Source organism: Grampus griseus, assembly GCF_964374135.1.
Source record: "Grampus griseus genome assembly, chromosome: 9".
In the NCBI taxonomy this organism is placed as follows: Eukaryota; Metazoa; Chordata; class Mammalia; order Artiodactyla; family Delphinidae; genus Grampus; species Grampus griseus.
Genome location: NC_139003.1, coordinates 11,420,103 through 11,444,917, shown reverse-complemented (window position 1 = coordinate 11,444,917; position 24,815 = coordinate 11,420,103). Strand labels below are relative to the sequence as shown.

General features: G+C 41.6%; 1 protein-coding gene across 1 annotated transcript; it reads right to left on the bottom strand.

Annotated features, from left to right (window-relative positions):
- Nucleotides 1–7,228: 7,228 nt before the first annotated feature.
- LOC309826927 (olfactory receptor 10AC1-like) lies at nucleotides 7,229–8,359 on the bottom strand (the record flags this gene model as incomplete). The annotated part of the gene is made up of 1 exon (XM_082661396.1): nucleotides 7,229–8,359. The coding sequence occupies one exon, from the start codon at nucleotides 8,357–8,359 to the stop codon at nucleotides 7,229–7,231; it is 1,131 nt and encodes a 376-aa protein (XP_082517522.1).
- Between the last annotated feature and the right edge of the window lie 16,456 nt (nucleotides 8,360–24,815).

Here is a 24,815-nt window from a genome sequence, read left to right as displayed (position 1 = left end):
TCGGTTTTGAAGGTGTGGGGGTGAGCAGGAATAAAGTTATTTTCTGCTTATACCCTGAGAATTCAGGATGTTCAGTGAGCCAGTTCCTCTTAGTTCCCAGAACACAATAGATCTGAGATCTGGTGGTCTGGAGCCTGGGAATCTCATCCTGGCTCTGACCTTTTCCCAAGACTTTTAAGCCTTTTAAAAGTCTCAGATGGATTCTGTGTAGCAGAGGTGGTTTTATCTACTTAGCAGATCATGATGTTGCTGGAAGAAGCAAAGCCTGGTGGTTAAGAGTATAGGCGCCTAACCCTGATTGCCAGCGTCAGAATCTTGGCTCCCTACCCTGTGCATTTATGACATTGGACAGGTTAAAGTCTCTTTTGCCTCAATTTCTTCAAATGTAAAATGGAGAGAATGATAATATCTGTCTCATGTGGCTCTTGTGAGGATTAAATGAGAGAATCCATGCAAAGCCCTTAGCACAGTGTCTAGTCTATGATGAACCCTCAACCAACGTTAGATATTTTTATGTTTAAAATACTTTCAACACTTTAGAAGAAAGGTGCTAGTCAAACCTATGATACAAATAGAAACTATCCCCCCCGCCCCTCATACATTTACTTCCATCCTGTTGAGGCTTGTAAACTCAACATTTTCTTTTCTCTTTTGCAAAATACAAGCTGTTCCAGCAGTTCTTCGCATCAGATCCAGAGTGTTTCATGCCGTCCTTGGGATTTTGTGAGAGCTGTTTTGGAAGTACCTTTTAAGAAACTGCACTGGTTGGAACTGATGCTCAAGCTTTGCTCTAAGTGTAGAAAACTTCCGAGCTCCTGTCCTGTGGAACTGGAGAGGGCAGCTGGAGGCTATCCAAAGGAGAGGATAGATTCCAGCCCAAGAAGCCTTCTTCTGGCCAAGAGGGGTGGGCACGGGGAAAATGAAGCCTGAAGGGAGGTCAAAGAGGAAAGTGAGTGTAGGGGCTGGGAATGATTATCCAAGAGCAGATATGGGTCCAGAAGCTATTCACAGGGGCGACAAGAGCCCTTTCCGTCTTGCCTCTGTTCAGGTTTAATAGTGAACTTACTGCCAATGTCCTGAAGAAAGGGTGAGAGGGTGAGGAGTGCTGCCCCAGAAACTGCCTTACAGACTTCCATCCTCTCCTATCTCCAGGCCCAGTGCGAAAAAGATTCAAAGAAATTCCTTTGGCTCCCAGAAGAAAAACAACTCTCCAGCTCTGATCTTGCTAGATGGGAGTTCCTCTTCTCCTTATCCTGAAAAAGGAAAAAAACCTTATATTTATATCATGCGTAATTACTTTCAGGCAATTTCATAGACACAATCTCATCTGAGGAAGGAGAAAGTTGAGGCCATTAGGCTACACAAAGTTTGTCCATTATCAAGTATTTCCTAAGTCTGACTCCAAAGCTTATATTAGGTTGGCTCTTTTAAGAATTCTAGTGGGAGAATACTGTAATCATGATTAATATCACCACCATCAAACATATATTTAAAATCCTACTCTACTAGTTTGAATAGCATTAAAATCAGTGGAATGTCTTTAAAGGAATTTTTTCATGTGCCTGTTAAGTGGGCCTTAGTTTAGATGTGGGCAACTATCTCATACATAGGGAAATTTCATTAAAGATTTCATAAGCATCTTCCATTCTCACTTCACCTTTCTTCATCTCTTCTGGATGACCGTATTCTAGTTCCCTCCCCCTGCCCTCTTCTAACCAGCTTGTCCCTTGACCTACCTCAGGTGGGGAAGTATTCACTGACTGGGAACTGCTAACTCTTAGCAATCTAGCCATCACCTCCCCAGTTGGAACTTGCCGCTTCAAGGAAAAGGACCTTGTAATCAGAGTAATTGGAATTTTCGTATCAGAAAGATGTTTATATGCTCGAGTTCGAGGCCTGGGAGATGTAGCAGTAAGTAATGTATGAGCCCTCCAAGGAGGTGGGTAAAGATGGAATCTGGAGCCCAAGGAGAAGGATTATATTGATTCCACACACACTGTCTCAGGTATCATTTGTAGAGTTTGTGTTTGTATTAATCATGTTTTTATATTTTTCATACTTTATGATGTTTTGACATCTTAGGGGTCTTGCTGGTAGGGGATAGGCTGCCCCTCTCAGAGCTGACTAATTTCTAGACATTGCAAACCAACTTCCTTTTGATTACAATTTTCCTATGCAAATCAGCCAATCCAAAGCCCACATCCCGGTCACCTTCATTTAACTCTCAGGCACCAAGCCACCATCTTCCCTGCTGTTATCACCTCAGGGCCAAGTCAGCTAGACTGGACAGCTAGAGGCCAGTCCTATGGCCCAGAGCCTGCCGAAATTATTCAAGCTATCCAAGCCTAAGTTTCCTCCAGCTTTCCTAACTGCCTAATCCATTCCTTCCTCAGAAACCACAGTACTGTCTGAGGGTCGTTCTCTCTCCTCTCTCCTTCTGCCTCCTGACTGACCTGGTGCTTCCCCACGGGCCGTGCGTGGTGTGGCCTGCCCCCTTCCCTTGCTATAAGCTCTTCTTTCAAAGGCAGTTGTCTCTGTGTCTGCCACCTTACCATACCAGAGTAAAACAAATCCCAGGTACAGGTCTTAGAACGGTGTTAATGATTTCAGCATTTGAAATGAAAGCCAGTGTAACTTTCTACTCCGGCAGGTGATTAAGCACAATTTGAGTTGGTTCTACATGTTTCTTCGGTATTGGCTGGAGTCAGGCAGTCCTTGCGTGATCTCTGGCTAGACAGCCTTCCTGGAAGGGGGCTGTGTAGTTCGGCTGCCAGGCCTTTACACATGCTTTGCTGAGGTTTGTACGAGTGAGCTTGGTGCTCTTTGGACCAAATTAGACATCTCTAAAGTCATCTCTGGCTCCAGCATCATATTATTTAGAAATAGCAGTATCATTTGGCACTGTTGGTCACTCCATCCTTGAAATTGTCTTTCCTTGGTTTCCATGGCATCATGTTCTCTTGGATTTTCTTCTGCTTTTTTGATTGCTCTTTTTAAAAAACTCCTCTGTGCATTCCTTTTCCTCTGCCTAGCCTTTATTTTTTTTGAAAACATTTATTGAATAAATAATGCATATATGTGTTTAAGGAAAGTATTAAAAAAAGTAAAAGTTTGCTCCACCTCTGTCACCCAGTTCCACAGACTCTTAATTTGATTACAAGTGTGTGTGTGTGTGTGTGAGGGTGTAAAACTATAGGACATACACAAGCACACACATATGCTCATACACACATGATACTCTGTGTGTTTTTATATGTAAATGCTATCATACCGTAACATTTATTTATTCACTCATTCTTTAACAATTTACTGCATGCCGGACACTGTTTAGACCCCGGGAAGACCATGTGAGTGAAGTAGACAATTTTCATAGAGTTTATATTCTGTTGGGAGGAAGAGACAATTTAAAAGAAAGTCATTTAAAAGAAAGTCAGAGAATTTTCAGTAATGAGAGATGATTAGAATTTAAAGTGTGCTAATGTGAGAGAGGACAGACAGGTGACATGTAGGGTGCCCAGCGAGGGCCTCTCTGAGAAGCCAGTATCTGAGCCAAGACGGCATCTGCATGATGAAGAGCAGCATTTCAGGAGTGGACATAATAAGGAAAAGGCCAGAATAAAAAGGAAAAGATGGGCCAGAATCAAGGATGACTCCTTAGTGCATACTTCCATGTACCTTGCTTTTTCATTTAATAGCATGTATGAGAGATGGTTTCAGGTCTATAACAGATAGAACTGCTTCATTCTCTTTAGCAATTGCATAAGATTCCATTATAGGGATAAAACCATAATTTATTTCATCAGTCCCATACTGCTGTTTAAAAAATCTTTAATCTTTTGCTGATGCAAGTAATGCTGGCATAAATATTTTTGAATATACATGTTTGTCCACAAGGCAAATACATTGGTAAGGTCAAACTCCCAAAGTAGAGTTATTGGAACAAATGATATGTTCTTTAATTCTCATTTTAATTGATGTACACAATTGGCCTCCATAGAATTGAACAAATATATTTTACCACCAACTCTGTATGAGGGAGTCTGTTGTAAATATCCTCCGAACTCTGTGTTCACATTTTTGAGCAGGAAGTGCTCTAAATAGCATTTTCTAATTTTATTTTGCATTCCTCTTATGAGTGAGGTTGAAACTCTTTTCCTGTTTAAAATCCATTTGCATTTCCTTTTCTGTGAACTCTCTATTCATATCCTTTGCCCATTTTTCTTTGTGATTGTTAGTCTTTTTCTCATTGATTGGCAAAAGTTTCTTATGTATTAATGAAATGAACCTCTTTCATACATTAGGTATGATCTTCCCAGTTTCTCTTTTCTCTTTTCATTTTGTTTAGGGTAGTGTCCCAGGAATGAAGTTTTTGCTTTATTAATATAGTTAATAAATTATGCATTTGTGTCATACTTACACAGTCATCCATCCTTCATTGTTGGTCTTCCTCAGAGTCCTATCTTGGAACTGCTCTGTTCTTCCTCTGCTCACTCTCCCTGGATCTTCTCAGCCGTGTCAGTTGCCATTGATGTGTGGATGATTTCTAAATATGTTTCTCCTGACACATACCCAACTGCCAAGTGGACATCTGCACAGCCCAGGTCAACATAATCAATACTGAACTCATCATTTCAACTTTGTCCTGTATTCAGACTGGTCACTCCTCCTGGGTACTCCATCTCAGTGAGCCCAATGTGTCATCTTTTCCAGATCAGATAATCTATATCATCAGTGAATCCTTTTTTCCTTTTATCCCTAAGCATTCAATCTGCACTAAATTCTATTATATCTACCTTCTAAATATTTCTCAAATCTGTCCATTTCTCTCCATTTCCATTACCACTTACCTAAAATGGGCCAAGATCATCTCTAACCTGTGTTTCTACACTAGCTTCCTAATAAATATACTTTCTGTCATGTCCTTCTTCAGTTCTTTCTCTACACAGTAGTCAGAATGTTCAGACTGGATCATATCACTCCCCTGCTTAAATATCTTCAGTGGCTTCTCTCTTTTCTTCTTCTCCTTCTCTCCCTCCTGCTTTTTTCTCCTTTCCCTCCTCTATATTCTCATTCTTCTTTAGGGTAAAATCCAAACTCCTTAACATGGCATACAAGGCTTACATGATCTGGCCTGCATTTGTACCTCTAGCATAACCTCTTAATACCTCTCAGCACACAGCACCCCACTTCCCAACATCACCATCAATAAGAATCAGTCCTCTTGACAAGTCCTTGGAATGTATCATGGCCTCGTACCTTGGGGCATTTGCACATGCTGTTCCCTTTGCCTGGACTCTCCTTTCTCAGCTATCTTTGTCTGGCTCTAGCTATCACAACGTGCCCTTAGATCTTACACATTACTTCTTCCATAACCTCCTGATGCTCCCACCACCCCAAGACCAGGCACAATGCTTCCAACAGGATCTTGTCACACCATAGTACTCATCACTTAGTAATGCAGTGCCTGTTTATTTGCCTGAATCCCCTAGCAGATTTCAAGCTCCACATGGGCCTCACCTTCATCGCTCCAATAATTTGGAATGCCATGTTAGGTATACAGTGGCGTTCGATCAGAGTTGAATCCTTAACTCTCCAGTCGCTGGCATGGAACCATCACTCAATAAACAGTTATTTGTTGCACGTATGGATGAAGGAATAAATTTTAGAATTTTCCTAATGTAGCCTAAGTTTTGTGCCAATTTGTTCGCTTTACTATAGGATATATTGATGTAGTAACACTGTATAGAAATAGTCACATTGAGGGAATTTCTCTAGTCAGTTTTACAAGGCAGAGTGTTTAGTAACTCTTCCTTTTAACGTCTCCTCACTTTATCTTTGACGGTAATATCTCCACCCAGCTACCGAGGTAGATGAGAGCACGTCAGTGCGCCCCTGCTCTTGTGCTACGTGGTAGAATTCCCTTCCACTTCACCCCAGAGCCTTCAGGAGACATCCTTCAGGTATTCATCCTGGGGGTAGAGGGGAAGAAGTCTCTCTGATTCACTGAGGCATGCCAGTATTATTTGTCTTAAATAGTAATTTTTATATATAAGAGTAATAGCCACTGAAAATGATTATGAGAAATTTGGAAAATATATAATCAATAAAATATAAATCACCTGTAATCTTATCACATGAAGAGCAATTATTAGCTTTCTGGTGGGTGGCATCACTTCCTTGTCTCAGTAGCTGTCTGTAGTCTCAAATCTGTCCCCCCTCTTGAATCTCTCCCCTGAGCTCTAGACTGGTGTATTTGCTTCCTCAGTCGCCATCTTCGCTGGCTTGTCCTGGCAGCATCTCAAGTCCACACGTTCTAAGCAGAAGTCCCCCTCCTCCTCCCTCCTCACTTGCACCTGCTCCTGTGTCCTTTTCAGCGATTGTACCACCATCCACCTGGTGACCTAGGTTAGAAATGATCCTTAGCTTCTCTTTCTTCCTTGCCCTCATATCCAATCAAGATTCTGTGGTTTCCTCCTCCTGCATATCTCTTTATTCTTTCCATGTCCCTTAATCAGCTGTGTCAACACTCTGGTCCAGACTCCATCACCTCTCTCCTGTAATATGGCAACAGCTTCCATGGGTCTCCATGCCTCCAGTCCATTCGCCACACTGTGGCCAGAGTGACCACTCAAGGAGGGGCAAGCTGTCGTATCACTCTATGAACTCAAATCCTTCAGCCCTTTACAAGGACCTTCCCGAAATGCCCCAGCCCCTGTTTAACCAGTTCCATTTAGAGCATTCTTCACTCTCCTCTTCACTTGGCTGACCTCTACCCATCCTACAGTTCTCCACTGAGCCATCTTTGCCCCCCAAGAAGTTTTCCCTGACTCCCCTCTCCCCTGGAAAAGTCTAGCATGAGCCCCTCCGTCCATCTCCTGTTTTCTCCTCACATCTGTCCTCTCTCCCCGTGAGCTCCCTGGGGCATGAGTTGTGCCTTCTTTGTCACTACAAGCCTGCTACCTTGCCCAAGCCCAGCACATGGGAAGAACTCTACAGGTACTGATGGATCCACTCAAATCAGGTCTAGGGTTCTATTCCACACACAACTGGCGGAGGATGGGGAAACTGTTGCGAGACTCTCTTAGGGGGACACTTTTCCAGATTCTCTTTTCTGAATCCGGTTCTTGAGCTCTCCCGGTGGCGTCCTCAGTGCAGACACCTGCTGATAGGGGGAACTTTAGGGAGCAGAGCCGCCCCCCCTGGCCTGGTCCCTGCCGGCTCTCATGGCTCACACAGATCCTGCCCTGGGGTTCAGCACCCAGCGGGTGGCGGCCATGATTTTGCCGTTGCGCAGGCTGTAGATGAGCAGGTAGAGCAGCAGTGTGACGTTGGTGTAGGCCAGCGCCAGCGTGCGATCCTGCCGAGGGGAGTAGCTGCCCTTGGGCTGCATGTACGTGAAGGTGGAGCAGCCATAGTGGAGGAAGGTGACGGCCAGGTGCGAGGCACAGGTGGAGGCAGCCTTGCGCCTGCCGCGTGGGGAGTGCAGGTGGCTCAGGGCGGCGGCGATGGCGCCATGGAAGGCCAGGATGAGCAGCGAGGGCCGCAGCAGCAACACCAGGCAGGCGCCCAGGAGACGCAGCTCCTCCGCGTAGCTCTGCGTGCAGGCCAGGTGCAGCAGCGCTGTGATGTCGCCGAAGAAAGGCGTTAGCAGGTGGGAGCCGCAGAAAGGCAGGTTGAAGACGGCCACCGTGAGCCCCACGGACACCGCCAGTCCCCCGAGGCAGCAGCAGGCCAGGGCCAGCCGCGTGCACAGCCCAGGTGCCACCACAGCCGCGTAGCGCAGCGGGTGGCAGATGGCCACGTAGCGGTCATAGGCCATAGCGGCCAGCAGGAAGCACTCGGCCCCGCCCAGAGCCACAAACATCTGCATCTGAACAGTGCAGCCCAGGAAGGAGATGGGGCTGCCTCGGCCGCGGCCTGGCGAGGCCAGGTGGGCCAGGGAGCGGGGCACCACTGCCAGCATGTAGCAGAGCTCGATGGCTGACAGCTGGCACAGGAAGAGTAGCATGGGCGGCCGGCTGGGCACTAAGGCCACGGCCACCAGGATGAGCAGGTTCCCGCTCGGGGTAGCCAGGTGCACGGCCAGCAGCAGCAGGAAGAGCATGGGCCCCAGGTGGGGAGACTCCGCGAAGCCCTGCGGGAGAAAGCCGCAGGGCATGGTGGCATTGCGGGCGCTGTCCGCGCATTGGCTGCCCAGGGGTACCTGTGGGAAAGAAATGTGGGAAGGGAGAGGTTGTGGGCTACGCTCCTCGGGTGCTGCTGGTGAAGAAAGGGCTGGGTGGAATTTAGAGGGTGGGAGGGAGTAGGGCTGCAGAGAGGGGGGTGGGTTGATGGGTCCATTGCCATCCCCCCTCCCCATGAGGGACGTCTTGTTAACTTGTTGTAAACAATGGTCCAGTTTTTCCTGCCTCTGGGCTAGAATTCTTACAGGTGCTTTCTCAACATGCTGCTTCCAAAGAAACCTTGATTTTAGGCCCTTCCTTTACAGTGCATCTCTCCTGACCTCCGCCTATGGAGAATCCCCTCTCCTCAGACTCCACGTATGTCGTGGGTCCTGTACAGGCACCGGTATTAGTCCACCTCAGCCTCAGCTCCCCGAGGCAGGAGCTGTGTCTTTAGGCTCTATTTCCTCCTCCCTGCTCTACTCTGCCACTTCTGAGTTGCTTGTCTGGTGTCTCAGAATCACAAAGACGTAATGCAGATGAGGATCTTAGCCATCGTCTCATTCAGCCTCAAAATTTTAAAGAGAAAAAAAAAAAAAAAAAAGCCGGGGAGGAGCAGGATGAAGGGCTTAACTGCTCACAGAAGGTTAGGACCAGAATCTGCATTCCTGAGGCTGAATCCAGAAATTCCCACGACCCCATCTGAGGTTGGTAAAAAAGGTCACTGGCATCAGTCAGTCAGTCCATATTGATTTAGCCTTAAATAGAGAACCGAGTCTGTGCCTGGCACTGAGGCAGACACTTAGGCAGCAGGGGATGGTTAGCAGAGAGGCCTAACCGGGCACATCAGGAACAATATGTCCTAACAGTCTTATTAATACTCTGCCAGCATGAGAAAAAGTGATGTGTATCTGTTTTAACTCGCCCTTCAGAGGGAGCAGTACATTCCAGATATGCTGTCGGAACACAGTCTCTTTCTAAGCATTATCCAGTGACTCATGCAGGCAACATTTGGAGAACATTTGATAGCATGTAGGTTGGCTGCAATTGTTATAAACCTCTGGAGTCAGGGAACATGAGGTGGTAAGAAATTCAAGGCCATGCCAACTAGAGAAGGACGTTTGATTTTTCCAGTAGTTATTAATGCTATCTCTTTTTAATTTTAATTGTAAGTTCAACCATTATTTCCTCTTAGTGACTCTGAGTCACTGTCTATAATCAGTGTTGGAAGTGGAGTTTGTGCCCGTTGTTACACTACAGAGGGCAACGGCAATAAAGCTGGGCCACGGGCGACAGGTAAATTGGATGCAAGAACCAGAAAGAATGCAAAGAGCTTGGTTTTTGCTATTAATGCTCCTTTCTGAGATAGTTCTGGGGATTTCTATTTAGCAGCGTCAACCTGTGCTCTCTTTTTTGTCATCCGAGGGGAATGCCTTCAAACAGATGTTTGCATTGCAATGGAGGAGGAATAGGGTGGGGTTGTGGGTGGGTCTGAGGGATGTGGAATCACTTCCCATCATTTTCCCCCCAATATTCAGCCACCTGGACAAATTTAACAAACCTGCGTTGAGTGCCTCTTCCCTGCCAGGTGTCTTAGCTGTGGGTGTGACCAAGAGAGAGAAGGCTGACTGTCCTGGAGGTTCAGACAGGATGAAGCTGTTGAAGTAACCGGCTCTCTTCTCTGCCTCTGCTTACCCCTCGGTCTTTTACTTCTTCCTTTTCATCTCCTTAGAGAAGCAGGGTGCTGGGGGTAGAGAAACACAGACAGTCCAGTTCTTTCGCCTTCATGCTCATGCTTCACAGAAACGGAGATGACGTGGAAGGCCGGGCAGTGACTCCAGTAACTCTAAGCTCAAGGTATACCACGTTTACAAACAAGGCCATGGAATGCAAGCCAGACAGTTTAGTTCAATCAAAAGGAGACTGAGGAGTATTTCTACTTTGTCTAGAGTTTTTAGGAGGATTTGTCACAAACTCTAGGAATGTATGTTAGAAATGTCTTTTCCCTGGGAGGGAGGAGGGAAACAGACACTTTCACAACTTCAACAATTTGGTCTGTTCAAAACCAGGCTCCAGCCTAGTAGGAGAAGCTACAGAGGGAAAAGAAAACACCCCCTTCCTCCTCCAGCGCCAGAAGGTCTATATTCTCACTCTTCAACAGTAATAGCTAAGAGAGTGTCAGGCAAATGCTCATAAGGACTTAATACATTTAACTCACTTAATCCTAGCAACAATCTGATGAGGTATGTGAACTCTTATTGTACCTATCTTACCGGTGAGGAAATTGAGGCCTAAAAGAGTTAAATGTCATGAAGCTAGTTAGCAGTAAAGCCAGGTTTTCACTCAAGCAGTCTAGTCCCTGCTAGTCCATGGTCTTATCCACTATACTGTCTTCCTTACTTATCACTCTCCTAAAAATTCTTCTCACATAAGACACAACCTCTTCCCACATCTCCTACCTTCCCCTGTCCAGAACTTACCTGTACTCTCCTAGGCATTTCTATTCTCAGATTTCCCTTTTTGACATTTCTTCTGAGGACATGTGGATGTGAGCAGTAATACAGATCATCTAAGATAGCAAATCTAAAAATAATTTCTCCTTAGCCTTGACATTCTTCATTCCTGTTGTTACTGTTCTGACAGATCTGCTTTCCTAATTGTGTAAGGCTTCGTGGAGCACCCACAGATTAATGGCTGGCTGGTGGCCCGGGACATCTGGATGCGGCTGGAAGCCTTGCTGGGCTGGGGCCATAGATCTGGGATTTGATTTTCACTGTGTAGAATAATTAAAATTATCTGTAATAATGATGTTTTTTAATCAGTCATTTAATAGCCAGTCAAAACACTTCTAAGGAGAGGTTGTGGGGAGATTTGAAAGGCAGACAGGTCAGGCTCCTCTGGGTCTTGAAGATTCCATAAAATGCTGAACTAGCTTGAAGGTCAAATGGTCCAGATCCTCATGCTATAGCAAGGGATGCCCCATAGAGGACATACAACCAGCCTGGGACCTCACCACTGTCTGTTGGCAGCAGAACTGGACTCTCAACTCCTGTTTGATGGTTCTATTTCTGCCAGAATTGTCTTCCAGAGTAGACCTGAGTCCACTGATCTAGTATTAAAATTGTTTACAAAAACACCAGAGGAGAGGTCACAGAAAAATCAGATCATTGTCCCATAGGAGGTTAAATTTAAAGTTGTACATATGCCTGAATTTCCATAATTTGACTTAATAACCTGTCATGAGCATCTGGTCTATGAATTTATACAAATTGTTCTGAAGTCTATTTTTGTCCAGTGCTTTTTTTTAAGGGAAAACACACACCATGCATTCAAAAGATTTTTCCTTTTTCTTTTCCTTAATCCTCAGTGAGGTAGAAAGGCTCCCCACAGCCTAAATTTTTGCTTTGTTATTTGATGGGTGCTTGATTTGGGTTGGGGACAAGCTAATTAACACTTCGGAAACCTTGCCTCCTCACTGTTGAATGGGGGTGGTAACAAAGGAGGGACGTGTGAGTGTTCCGTGAGACAGCATGCAAAAACTAGCACAAAACCCCACACAGAGCAGGTGCACAACAAGACTAAAAAGTATTCTCATCTCTGTCCTTCATGCCTTGACAGGCTTAGATTGTATTTCTTCTGAATATTCATCTTTCCACCGTGAAAATCTCCTCACCCCTTGATGGTGTCTCTTCAGGTGCCTTTTCCGTCTTTCTGGGATCCAGGAAACAAAGGTATACATAGTACTCTGGATTTAGGGAAGAATACTTTTCTCATGGGGAGAAAAGTAGAGATAGACATAAATAAGTCTATCTCCATCTTTGATCATTATCATTACCATCATCTTTCTCCCCCCACCTCTCTTTCTATCTTTCAACTTTTTTTTTCTCTTTGGTTTCCTATCATCTTTATAAGACTGTACAGACTATGGAAGAAGACATCTATGAATTCAAATCCTGGCTCAACCACTTACTAGCCACATTTTCTGTGGGTAATGTACTCAATTCCCCTGATCCTCAGTCTCTTTACATCTAAGTGGAGATAACGGTATCTAATTCATAGGCACTCTACAAAGGAAGCTCACAGCACAGTGCTGGGCACAAAGCGGACATGAAGAGATGGTTATTAATCACATCATGTTATAACCCAACTTCTGCAGTATGATGTCAGCCTTTGGGCTCCACCTGCAGAGCAGCTGACAACTGTAATTACTATAATGACTCCTTTTCCTATGTCATGAGCCTTTTCCTTGGTTTATGACAGATAACTTGAAACTCAGTTAACATATATTTGCATTATTATATATTTCAAATTTAGATGTGTGTTCTGAAATAAAATCCCTTGAATTAAAAAACTCATTTACCTTTTTCTTGCTTTGTCACGCAAAATTACATCTTTTAGTGTTTTTTTTTTTTTTCCTCATCAGTTTGGTAATTTCTTTACTCCAAGGAGCTAAATATCATCTTTGGTTGTAAAGATTTCACTGTGCTCCTTCTTCCAACCGTTTATAATCTCAGCCTCAACCCTGAGACAACCCTGGGACATGAGCCTCTTTTCTGGCATGATGTTTCTGTCTTGTGAACCAGTTTCTCTTACATGATAAAGCGGTCTACTGAGTCCGCATGACTAAATTTGGTAAGATAGCTTGTCAAAGCTTTTGAAAGTCTAAATAAAAGAAGTCCTTGCTAGTTTCTTGTTGGCATCTTTATCCCCTAAAAGCATTTAAGTAGATTTAATAGGGAATGTTTTCCTTACACAAACATTATTGCTTTTCTCCTTTTACAGCATTTTCTGAAGTATTTGTTGATCCTACATGTTATAAAAATGAGATGCCCTTGATATTTCTGTGTCTGCTCTGGAGCCCTTCTTAAAATGATGGTTACAATTCTGAATCTTTTAGTTCTCTAGCTCTGGGTCGATATGTTACCTTGGGTTTTGCATTTTGGCCAACATTTTCTCCTCAGTTTCCTGACGATTCAGAGTTACATGACAATGTGTGCACTTGTGTTAAGAGATCCCTGAATAGTTGCCACTGTTAGTTCTCTTTTCTCCAGAAATCAATTGTGGGATTAAAACTTTGAGTAAAGTGTCATTTCAGGTGCGCTGGTCTCTTTTATTTCCATCTGGAGAGGACATTTGAACCATACAAATCTAGGAGTCCTGCTGATTTTAGAGCTGGCTCTCTGCCTTTAATGCTTTTAAAGAAACTCTGCTTGAACAAAGCAGCACCCATTTAAACTAATATCTCTGACCCAGGCTTCCGCCAGAGGAAGAAGGATATGCTTCAAACACGAGCCCTTTAATCTTCAACATCAAAATTGTCCGGCAAAGAGACTGTCCCAATTCTGCAATTGTGAAGGTCAACTTTATCACACATAAATGCATGATCATTGTGCTGTTACATATTTTTTAAAGTATTCTAGGCCTGAGGGTCAGTTACTTTGTCTACTTGAATAAATATTTGCAGTTTTGCTCTATAAAAAATCTAATTTGGGACTTCCCTGGTGGTGCAGAGGTTAAGAGTTCGCCTGCTGGTGCAGGGGACATGGGTTCGATCCCTGGTCCAGAAGATCCCACATGCCATGGGGCAGCTAGGCCCGTGCACCACAACTACTGAGCCTGAGCTCTAGAGCCTGTGTGCCACAACTACTGAGCCCTCGTGCTGCAACTACCGAAGCCCGTGCATCTAGAGCTCGTGCTCCGCAACAAGAGAAGCCACCGCAGTGAGAAGGCTGCACACCCCAAGAGTAGCCCCCGCTCGCTGCAACTAGAGAAAGCTGGCACACAGCAGCGAAGACCCAACGCAGACAAAAAAAAATCTAATTTGTTTTCAAAATTTATTTAAAAAATCAGCTGTCGTTTTCCATGAATTTGGGTTTAGTAGGTTTGAGAATACTTTTAATTTCACTTCGTCTTATGCTACAAAATAGAGAATTCCCTCAAAAACCCAGAAGCCTCTGTTTCTTATTGGCCACAGACTGAGAGTTGGAACTAAGTAATGGGGCAAAGCAGCTGCATGGATGAGGAAATCAAGGCTACCTCAGTTCTGTCAGGGTATTTTCATGATTCATTAAAATGGGAAAAAAAAAACATGGTTAAGGAAAAAATGTTGATTTCTTCGGCCAGCCACCTTTCAGGAGAGAGAGCTTCTGATATCTTTGGAATATTGTCTCAGAAAGCCATGGACGCCTCAGAAAACCTATCATCTGCAAGAGTCATGTGCATAATTTTGGCTTCAGGACCTTTTCCAATAGGACACTCCCCCTACCATCCTACTGCTTACCCCTGAGTTTCTAGAAGAGACTCCTGCGGTTGCTGAGAAAGAGGAACAAATTACTAGATGAAATAAGATGGAATGCACAGGATTCAGCCTGCCCAAGTGTGGGCTCTGATGGGGGACTGGGTCTTCTTCAAGGGAAGCCCTGTGGCCAGTGTCTGGGGCCTAGGGATTTAGTGCTTTGTCCAGGATGGGAGGCATACAAGGAGCTTTTCCTGTCATGGTATCATCAGTGGTCAAATTTTTGTGTCCCATGAGGTAGGATGATAATCATAGGTAACACCTTTTTGAATACTTTCTTTTCTGCCTCTGAGAGTTGAAGAATTCATATTTTCTTCAATTCTGTTCTTACATATTATTCTAAAGAAACAAGATATCATTGGATGCCTCTCGCCATGAAAACTTCTGTTCATTTGAGAAGACAGAACTCTCCCATTTTTAGATGAGAAAGCTGAGGCAGAAGAGATGCATTGGGGCAAAGTCATTCAATAAAAATAGAAGCAGAACCTAACAGTCCTGGCATTTGTAGCTGCCTCGTGTTTCTCAAGCCCAGCCCTACCTCAGGGCACCCAAGATTGAAGGGTTCCACGGGTTACAGCACCTTGAACACCGGGTGCTCCATGGTTTCTTGCTGTGAGGCACCAGATCTGATCTAAGGAGGGTGGTCTTTCTCTCACCAGCAGTTATCTCTTTTGGGTAAACCTACTCGGGAAGTATTTTTATTTCCTTATTTTCATACTCTGCTCTCGATGTTTCCCTCTCTTCCTCTGCCCTCCTACCCCACAGCCTGGGCTCAGAGACAAGGGTGACTTGGAGATGGGTGGAGAGGAGGTTCAGATCATGGTGACTGGAGATTAGAGAGATCACAGGCAAAATGAAAAACAGCAGACTCTAGAGCTGCAGTGGGCAGGGGTAGAGGAGAAGGGCTTGAAAGGAGAAGAATGAGGGATGGAGACGCTGGAGAGGGGCGAGCGCCTGGAGGGGATTTCCCACAGCAGTTTCTGATTCGCTGTGTCTGGTCGGTACTATAACCTTAGCCTGCTTTATATCCCTGGAGAGTTGGGAGGATGGGGAGGAGAAGGTTATACTAGTCCCTTCCAGAGGGAGGGCAAGAGAAAAAGCATCCTGTGATTAATTCTCTCATCATAAAATCCCTCCTCAAGGTTGGAGACCTAGGAGGGCTTGGCACACGTGCAGTGACTTTGCAGCTGTCCAGAGAGAAACAACTCCCTATTTCATACTGACCACCTGCCGAGTTCTCTCTGCCCCACTGGTGCCACAGTCTTTCCCTAGAGTGTTCCATACTCCTCTGTCATCACAGCAATTCTCATCTGTGCATGTGGTAGTTCTAGCTGTGGAGAAGGATCAGGTACCTGATAGGTCTAAGCTGTGTTAGTTTGTCCCATGTCTAGAGCAGGAAGCTAGCTGGATGTTGTGATGCATGAATGAATTGTCTTTAACTCTCACATGTGTCCAAGGACCCCAGAAACTGCTCTAGGAAGCTTCCACCACGGGATACTCCTGACAACTCTGGCAGGTCCCTCTAAGTTTGAGAGCTGAAGACTTGCTCTTGATTTCCCGGTTATTATCCTGCCTGTCCACCTGTGTATATGCACCAGAATCCCAGGACTGTAGAGGTCATTTGCTCCAGTTCATTTACTCGTTCACTCATACTTTGATTTAATTATTCAACACATGATGCTTATTGAGTACCTACTATGTGCCAGCCTTTGATCTAAGTACTGGGGTATAGATCAAGGAGCAAAACAGACAAAAATGTCTGTCTTCATGAAGCTTACATTCCAGGGAGAAGAGATAGACATAGGTAAATTACATGGCATATTTGAAAGTAAGTCCAATGGAGAAAAATAAAGGAGGATAGGAAATGTGAGGGGGTGACATGCAATTTTAAATAGGATGTTTGAGGAAGGCTTTAGTGGAAAGGAGACATTTGATGCAAAATTTGAAGGAGGTAAAGAAGTGAATCGTGTGGCTATCCGGGGGAAGAACATTCAAAGCAGAATTAGTCAGAGATCCTGAATGGAGAGCAGGGCAGGTGTGCCTGAGGCACAGGGAGGGAGCGCAGTGTGGCTGCGGTGAAGTGAGGACAGACTAGTGGCAGATGAGGTCAAGAAGGCTGTGGACAGCCAGTAAGAGGTGCCTTGCAGGGGATTGGAGAGACTGGCTGAAAGACTGAAATGATGTAAAAAAGGTCAGTCTGGTTGCTGTGTTGAGAATAGACTTTAGCGGGGCAGGGTGGAAGCAGAAATCAGCAATGCAGTAATCCAGGTGAGGGAATATATGATCTAGATGAGAATAGCAATAGAAGTGGGAAGACATGGTTGGGTTTTGAATGCATTTGATTTATTATTTCTTTTTTAAAAATACATTTTAAATGTAGAGCCAGCAGAATTTCCTGATGGGTTGGATATGGGATGTGAAAGAAAGAGAGAGGCCAGAATGATTTTTTACCTGAGCAACAGGAAGAATAGAGGTATCATTACCTGAGGTGAGGAAGGCCTCAGATGGAGCAAGTTTGGGAAGAAAGAGTGGTCAGAAGTTCAATGTGGGGCATATTAAGTTTGAGATGTCTGTTGGATGTCCAAGTGGATCTGTTTAATTGACATACAATCTGCAGTTCACAGAAGTTCAAGTTAGAGGTGTAAATTTGAAGTCATCAATTATAGCTGATACTTTAAGTTATGAAACTGGGTGAGATCGTTATAGGAATGAGTATAGAGAAAAGAAAGGGTCCCAAAACTGATTGCAGGGGTTCTCCAAAATTAGGGCTTTAGGAAGATGAAAAGAAACCAGAAAGGGAGAACATGCGGGGAGTCTATAGCCTCCATTTTTCAGCTCGGTAAACCATATAATTGTGTCTGCCTATCACCAAATTTGCACATCTCCATCATGGAATATTTACATGGAGAATGATTCCATGATATAGTAGGATGACTTCCCCCATTGATAACAAACGATTATTTCAATCCCTACATAATTCTTCTGTTAGAGGTAATGTGGAGGGTTGAATGGTGTTCTTACAGGGAGCAGTGGACCTTCCTCTTCCCTTTTCCCCTTCTTCATAAAGTGTAAGGAGTTATACCAGAGGCTGGAAGTGAGGGCAGAACCCAAACCCCATGGTGAAGGAAAGAGTTGGAAACAAAAACTTCTGGGTTCTAAAACTGTAGATTTCTTTCCCCAATTTTTTTTTCTCTGTATACTTTAGGAAGTAATTTACTTTGTCTGAGCCTTAGTTCACATGATTAAATATAAGAATGATAATACAACCTGTGTCTAGTTAGCAGATTTTGTTTTGACATTTTATTTTTAACAGTTTTATTGAAGTATAATTGAAATACAAAGAAAACTGTACACATTTAATTTGTTCAATGTGATGTGTTTGGATGTATGCAAACACCCATGATACCATCACCATAATTAAGGGAATAGACATAACACAACACCTCCCAGAAGTTTCTTTGGGTCTCTCTTGCTCTCTTTCTCTCTCCCTCTTTTTATTTTTGGTGGCAAGGACATTTAACATGAGGTCTACCCTCTTAACCTCTTAACAGATTTTGAATACAGTGTTGTTATCTATAGGCGTGATGTTGTACAACAGATCTCTAGTATTTACTCACCAAGCATAACTGAAATTTTTACCCTTTGAATAACAACTCCCCATTTTCCCCATCCCTCAGTCCATGGCAACCACTATTGTATTCCCTTCCTCTATGAGTTAGACTACTTTAGATTTTTCATATATGTGGAATTAAACAAACTGATATTTCTCCCATCTTATAGAAAATCTTTCTTGGTCCTATTTTTTCATCTAGTTACCATTTTTGTGCACTTGGAGAAAATCCTTAGGAGAGTTGTGTGCAGTTGCTTTCTATACTTCCTCTCCTCTTTATTCTTTTTAAAAATAGCACTTCATTGAAAAAGCAACAAAAAAATAACAGCTTATTGAGGTATGATTGACATGTAAAATGCTGTTTGGAGATTTTAAATGAGATCTTACTTATTAAAACTTTTATAAAACCTAAAGTACTCCATAAATGTCACTTATAATTATTATTATGTTGAAGAGCCTTGATCAACATATTTTCCAAACAGAACTCCATCCTGCCTTTCCCTGGCACTGAGTTTCAGCATGTAGAGTACCCTCCCATTCTCATTCTTTTTATGCCCATAGTTTCCCTGTAAAGTGAGAAGCAGTTGGGAAGGAACTCAGTCTGGACAGGCCTCCTTAGTGGTCAGGACTCACGGATGTGACGATACTGTTCACAAACAGCAGTGTATCATGGTTTAGAATTTTGGGAATGGTGCCAAGAGAATCTTAGACATAATTTACAGGATGTATAAGCCCTGACCTAAAGCAAAATTTACCAGTGACAGGAGTTTAGAGTTTTATACATAACATTTTCTTTGGCTGGAGTCTGGCTTTATTTAAAGAGTTGTGTCAACACAGGGATTGTCTGCTTGGGCCCAGGGATTCCTCAGAGTGTTGGTGCCTCTGTCGCCTCTTGGAAGGTTGGGATGAGTTTTCTCAGACTCAGAATTATGTGGGATCTGTGTTTGAACAAAGACTGGAAATACTTACATCATCTCTACATTCCTCAGCCATTTGTCACCAGATTGCAAATCCCTGCTTCTAGCGAGAAAAGATACTGCTGCTCTCTGACTTCAGCAGAGAAGAGGTCAGTCAGGTTATTGAGTTTGATGAATATCTATGGCCCTAAGGAGGAAAAGTTAATTTTTTTGCGGGTTTTGCATAATTGTTTTGGTAAATTTGTAGAAATACAGGTGATAGGAAAAGAGCAATAAACTTAAAGTATCAAAAATAAATGCAATTATAATGCTACACAAAGAAATCAAGAGCACAGAAAAGAAACAAAACAGATCATAAACAAAACCTTAAGTTGAATTCTCTGGCGATTCTAGGAAGACAGACAAATTTCTGGAATTTTCACCATGGAAAAGTGAGAAAAGATACAAATGAATTAAAAAGTGAAAAGGTAGAAGTTAAAATAGATACAGTAGAGATTAAAAATAATAAAATAATATTATTAAATAGTATCTATGGATGCAGGTGACACATATCTGAAAATAAAAGCCTAATTGGCCCAAGAAGAAATAGAAAATTTGTATAGAATTATGATCATTAATGACCTAGAGCTGCTACTGAAAATATAACCCCTCTGCCCTTCTCACTACTCCGATGGAAAATACTTTTACTGATGGACTTTACCAAACTTTCAAGATGAATATAAATATAATAATAAATATAAATAAAATAGAATATAAATATACTATAAAGTATATAATCCACATATGTTTTTCCAGAAAAGGAAAAAAAGCAAGAAAAATTGCCCAACTCATTTTATGACATTTGCATAACCTAGATTTAAAATAATTCTTATTAGTATATTATGTAAAACATATACACTAATTTTACAGATGAAAACATTTAAAAATATTATCCAAGGAAATTTAACATTTTTTTAAAAAACAACATATTTTTACCAAGGGACAATTTTCCCAGGAATACACAGATGATTCAACCTCAGAAAAATCTATAAATTCACTCTCATGTTGGTTGACTAAAGGAAAACAGAGTTATCTCAATATACATGAAAAAAACCGTGAGAATTCTTAAAAAGCTAGAACTAGAGAGGAGCTTCATAACCTAATAAAAACTACATATAAAAATTCTACAACAAATGTGGTATTTAATGGAATCTGAGGCACTTCTTCTAAAATCAGGAGCAAGATACATACTATAAGTATAAATGATACTTAACAGCACAGTACTTACAATTCTAGCCAATACAAAAGGAATGAAAATAGTAATTGATATGGAGGAGAATATAATTATTTGCTGACGATATGATCAGTTACATTGAAAATCCGAGAAAATTAATAGGCAAATGAGTCACACCAATAAGAAAGTTCAGCAAGATTTCCTAATATAAGATTTACATATAGAAGTAAATAAATTTTTTCTAAACCAGCAGTAATCAATTAGAAAATATCATAAAAAATAAGATACCATTACAGTAGCAACACATTATAAAATATATAGGAATTAATTTAACAAAATGCACAAGAGCTTTGTAAAGAAAAATATATAAGACTCTAGTAAAGGACAAGAAAGGAAATCTAAATAAAGGTAGAAACCATATTCATGAATGGGTCATTAAAAATGCCTTTTTTCCTTGTAAAAATGTCACCTTTTCCAAGTTTGAGATATATTAAATGCATTTCCAATAATAATTATGATAGGAAACGTGAGGCAAATTAGTATATTGGTTTAAATATACATATAGAAAAATAAAGACCCTAAAATAACTAATAAAAATGTAAAATTTTAAATATTTTTTCAAAGAGGAAAGAGTAAAGAGGATGAGTAACCCTCCAGATATTGACACACTGCAAAGCATCAATTAGTAAAACACATTGATATACATTTGTATAAGGAAAAAAATGGGCATTTGGTAAAAGATTGACACCTCAGAAACAGACCCATAAATTCAGGTGAACTTGGTAAAAAAAATTGATGGATTTGAGTACATTAAATATAACTATTTTGGTTAACAAAGGACAACCAACATAAGTAGAAATAATAGTCCAGGAAGTGATACTTGTATCATCAATAATAAAAAATGTATTGAGTTATTTAAGGAAATATCACTAATTAATTTTAAGAAAACAAAAGTGGACAAAGGATGTGATCAAGCTGTTCAAGAAGAGGAATTTGAATGAACAAGAAGTCATTGAAGAGATTGTCAGCATTGTTTTCAGCCAGGGAGGATAGCATTAAAATAGCCATGCAATCCCTCTTTTTTCTTTCTCCGTCATCACTGCTATGACTTGGATACTTGGCCTTCATTTTTTTTTCTTTTTTTAACATTTTTATTGGAGTATAATTGCTTTATAATGGTGTGTTAGTTTCTGCTTTATAACAAAGTGAATCAGTTGTTCATATACATATACCCCCATATCTCTTCCTTCCCACCCTTCTTAGCTGGTCACAAAGCACTGAGCTGATCTTCCTGTGCTATGCGACTACTTCCCACTAGCTATATATTTTATATTTGGTAGTGTATATATGTCCATATATACACTACCACTCTCTCACTTTCTCCCAGCTTACCTTTTCCCCTCCCTGTGTCCTCAAGTCCATTCTCTAGTAGGTCTGCATCTTTATTCCTGTCTTGCCCCTAGGTTCTTCATGATCTTTTTTTAAAATTTTTTTAGATTCCATATATATGTGTTAGCATGTGGTATTTGTTTTTCTCTTTCTGACTTACTTCACTCTGTATGACAGACTCTAGGTCCATCCACCTCACTACAAATAACTCAATTTCATTTCTTTTTATGGCTGAGTAATATTCCATTGTATATATGTACCACTTCTTCTTTATCCATTCATCTGTTGATGGACACTTAGGTTGCTTCCATGTCCTGGCTATTGTAAATAGAGCTGCAGTGAACATTGTGGTACATGACTCTTTTTGAATTATGGTTTTCTCAGGATATATGCCCAGTAGTGGGATTGCTGGGTCATATGGTAGTTCTATTTTTAGTTTTTCAAGGAACGTCCCTACTGTTCTCCATAGTGGCTGTATCAATTTACATTCCCACGAACAGTGTATGAGGGTTCCCTTTTCTCCACACCCTCTCCAGCATTTATTTTTTCTAGATTTTTTGATGATGGCCATTTTGACCGGTGTGAGATGATACCACATTGTAGTGGGTTTTTTTGTCTGTTTGTTTTTTGCGGTACGCGGGCCTCTCACTGTTGTGGCCTCTCCCATTGTGGAGCACAGGCTCCGGACGCACAGGCTCAGTGGCCATGGCTCACGGGCCTAGCCAATCCGCGGCATGTGGGATCTTCCCGGACCGGGGCACGAACCCGTGTCCCCTGTATTGGCAGGTGGACTCTCAACCACTGCACCACCAGGGAAGCCCCGCATTGTAGTTTTGATTTGCATTTCTCTAATGATGAATGATGTTGAGCATTCTTTCATGTGTTTGTTGGCAATCTGTATATCTTCTTTGGAGAAATGTCTATTTAGGTCTTCTGCCCATTTTTGGATTAGGTTGTCTTTTTGATATTGAGCTGCATGAGCTGCTTGTAAATTTTGGAGATTAATCCTTTGTCAGTTGCTTAATTTAAAAATATTTTCTCCTATTCTGAGGGTTGTCTTTTGGTCTTGTTTATGGTTTCCTTTGCTGTGCAAAAGCTTTTAAGTTTCATTAGGTCCCCTTTGTTTATTTTTGTTTTTAGTTCCATTTCTCTAGGAGGTGAGTCAAAAAGGATCTTGCTGTGATTTATGTCATACAGTGTTCTGCCTATGTTTTCCTCTAAGAGTTTGATAGTGACTGGCATTACATTTAGGTCGTTAATCAATTTTGAGTTTTTGTGTGTGGTGTTAGGGAGTGTTCTAATTTCATTCTTTTACATGTAGCTGTCCAGTTTTCCCAGCACCACTTATTGAAGAGGCTGTCTTTTCTCCATTGTGTATTCTTGCCTCCTTTATCAAAGATAAGGTGACCATATGTGCATGGGTTTATCTCTGGGCTTTCTATCCTGTTCCATTGATCTATATTTCTGTTTTTGTGCCAGTACCATACTGTCTTGATTACTGTAGCTTTGTAGTATAGTCTGAAGTACAGGAGCCTGATTCCTCTAGCTCCATTTTTCATTCTCAAGATTGCTCTGGCTATTCGAGGTCTTTTGTGTTTCCATACAAATTGTGAAATATTTTGTTCTAGTTCTGTGAAAAATGCCAGTGGTAGTTTGATGGGGATTGCATTGAATCTGTAGATTGCTTTGGGTAGTATAGTCATTTTCACACTGTTGATTCTTCCAATCCAAGAACATGGTATATCTCTCCATCTATTTGTATCATCTTTAATTTCTTTCATCAGTGTCTTATAATTTTCTGCATACAGGTCTTTTGTCTCCTTAGGTAGGTTTATTCCTAGGTATTTTATTCTTTTTGTTGCAATGGTAAATGGGAGTATTTTCTTAATTTCACTTTCAGATTTTTCATCATTAGTGTATAGGAATGCAAGAGATTTCTGTGCATTAACTTTGTATCCTGCTACTTTACTAAATTCATTGATTAGCACTAGTAGTTTCCTGGTAGCATCTTTAGGATTCTCTATGTATAGTATCATGTCATCTGCAGACAGTGACAGCTTTACTTCTTCTTCTCTGATTTGGATTCCTTTTATTTCTTTTTCTTCTCTGATTGCTGTGGCTAAAACTTCCAAAACTATGTTGAATAATAGTGATGAGAGTGGGCAACTTTTTCTTGTTCTTGATCTTAGTGGAAATGGTTTCAGTTTTTCACCATTGAGGATGATGTTGGCTGTGGGTTTGACATATATGGCCTTTATTATGTTGAGCTAAGTTCCCTCTATGCCTACTTTCTGCAGGGCTTTTTATCATAAATGTGTGTTGAATTTTGTCAAAAACTTTCTCTGCGTCTATTGAGATGATCATATGGTTTTTATCCTTCAGTTTTTTAATATGGTGTATCACATTGATTGATTTGCATGTATTGAATCCTTGCATTCCTGGGATAAACCCCACTTGATCACGGTGTATGATCCTTTTAATGTGCTGTTGGATTCTGTTTGCTAGTATTTTGTTGAGGATTTTTGCATCTATGTTCATCAGTGATATTGGTCTGTAGTTTTTTTGTGTGACATCATTGTCTGGTTTTGGTATCAGGGTGATGGTGGTCTCGTAGAATGAGTTTGGAAGTGTTCCTCCCTCTGCTATATTTTGGAAGAGTTTGAGAAGGATAGGTGTTAGGTTTTCTCTAAATGTTTGGTAGAATTGGCCTGTGAAGCCATCTGGTCCTGGGCTTTTTTTTGTTGGGAGATTTTTAATCAGAATATCAATTTCAGTGCTTGTGATTGGCGTGTTCATATTTTCTGTTTCTTCCTGGTTCAGTCTCGGAATGTTGTGCATTTCTAAGAGTGTGTCCATTTCTTCCAGGTTGTCCGTTTTATTGGTATATAGTTGCTTGTAGTAATCTCTCATGATCGTTTGTATTTCTGCAGTGTCAGTTGTTACTTCTCCTTTTTCATTTCTAATTCTATTGATTTGAGTCTTCTCCCTTTTTTTCTTGATGAGTCTGGTTAATGGTTTATCACTTTTGTTTATCTTCTCAAAGAACCAGCTTTCAGTTTTATTGATCTTTGTTTTCGTTTCCTTCATTTCTTTTTCATTTATTTCTGATCTGATCTTTATGATTTCCTTCCTTCTGCTAACTGGGTTATTTTTGTTTTTCTTTCTCTAATTGCTTTAAGTGTAAGGTTAGGTTGTTTATTTGAGATGTTTCTTGTTTCTAAGGTAGGAC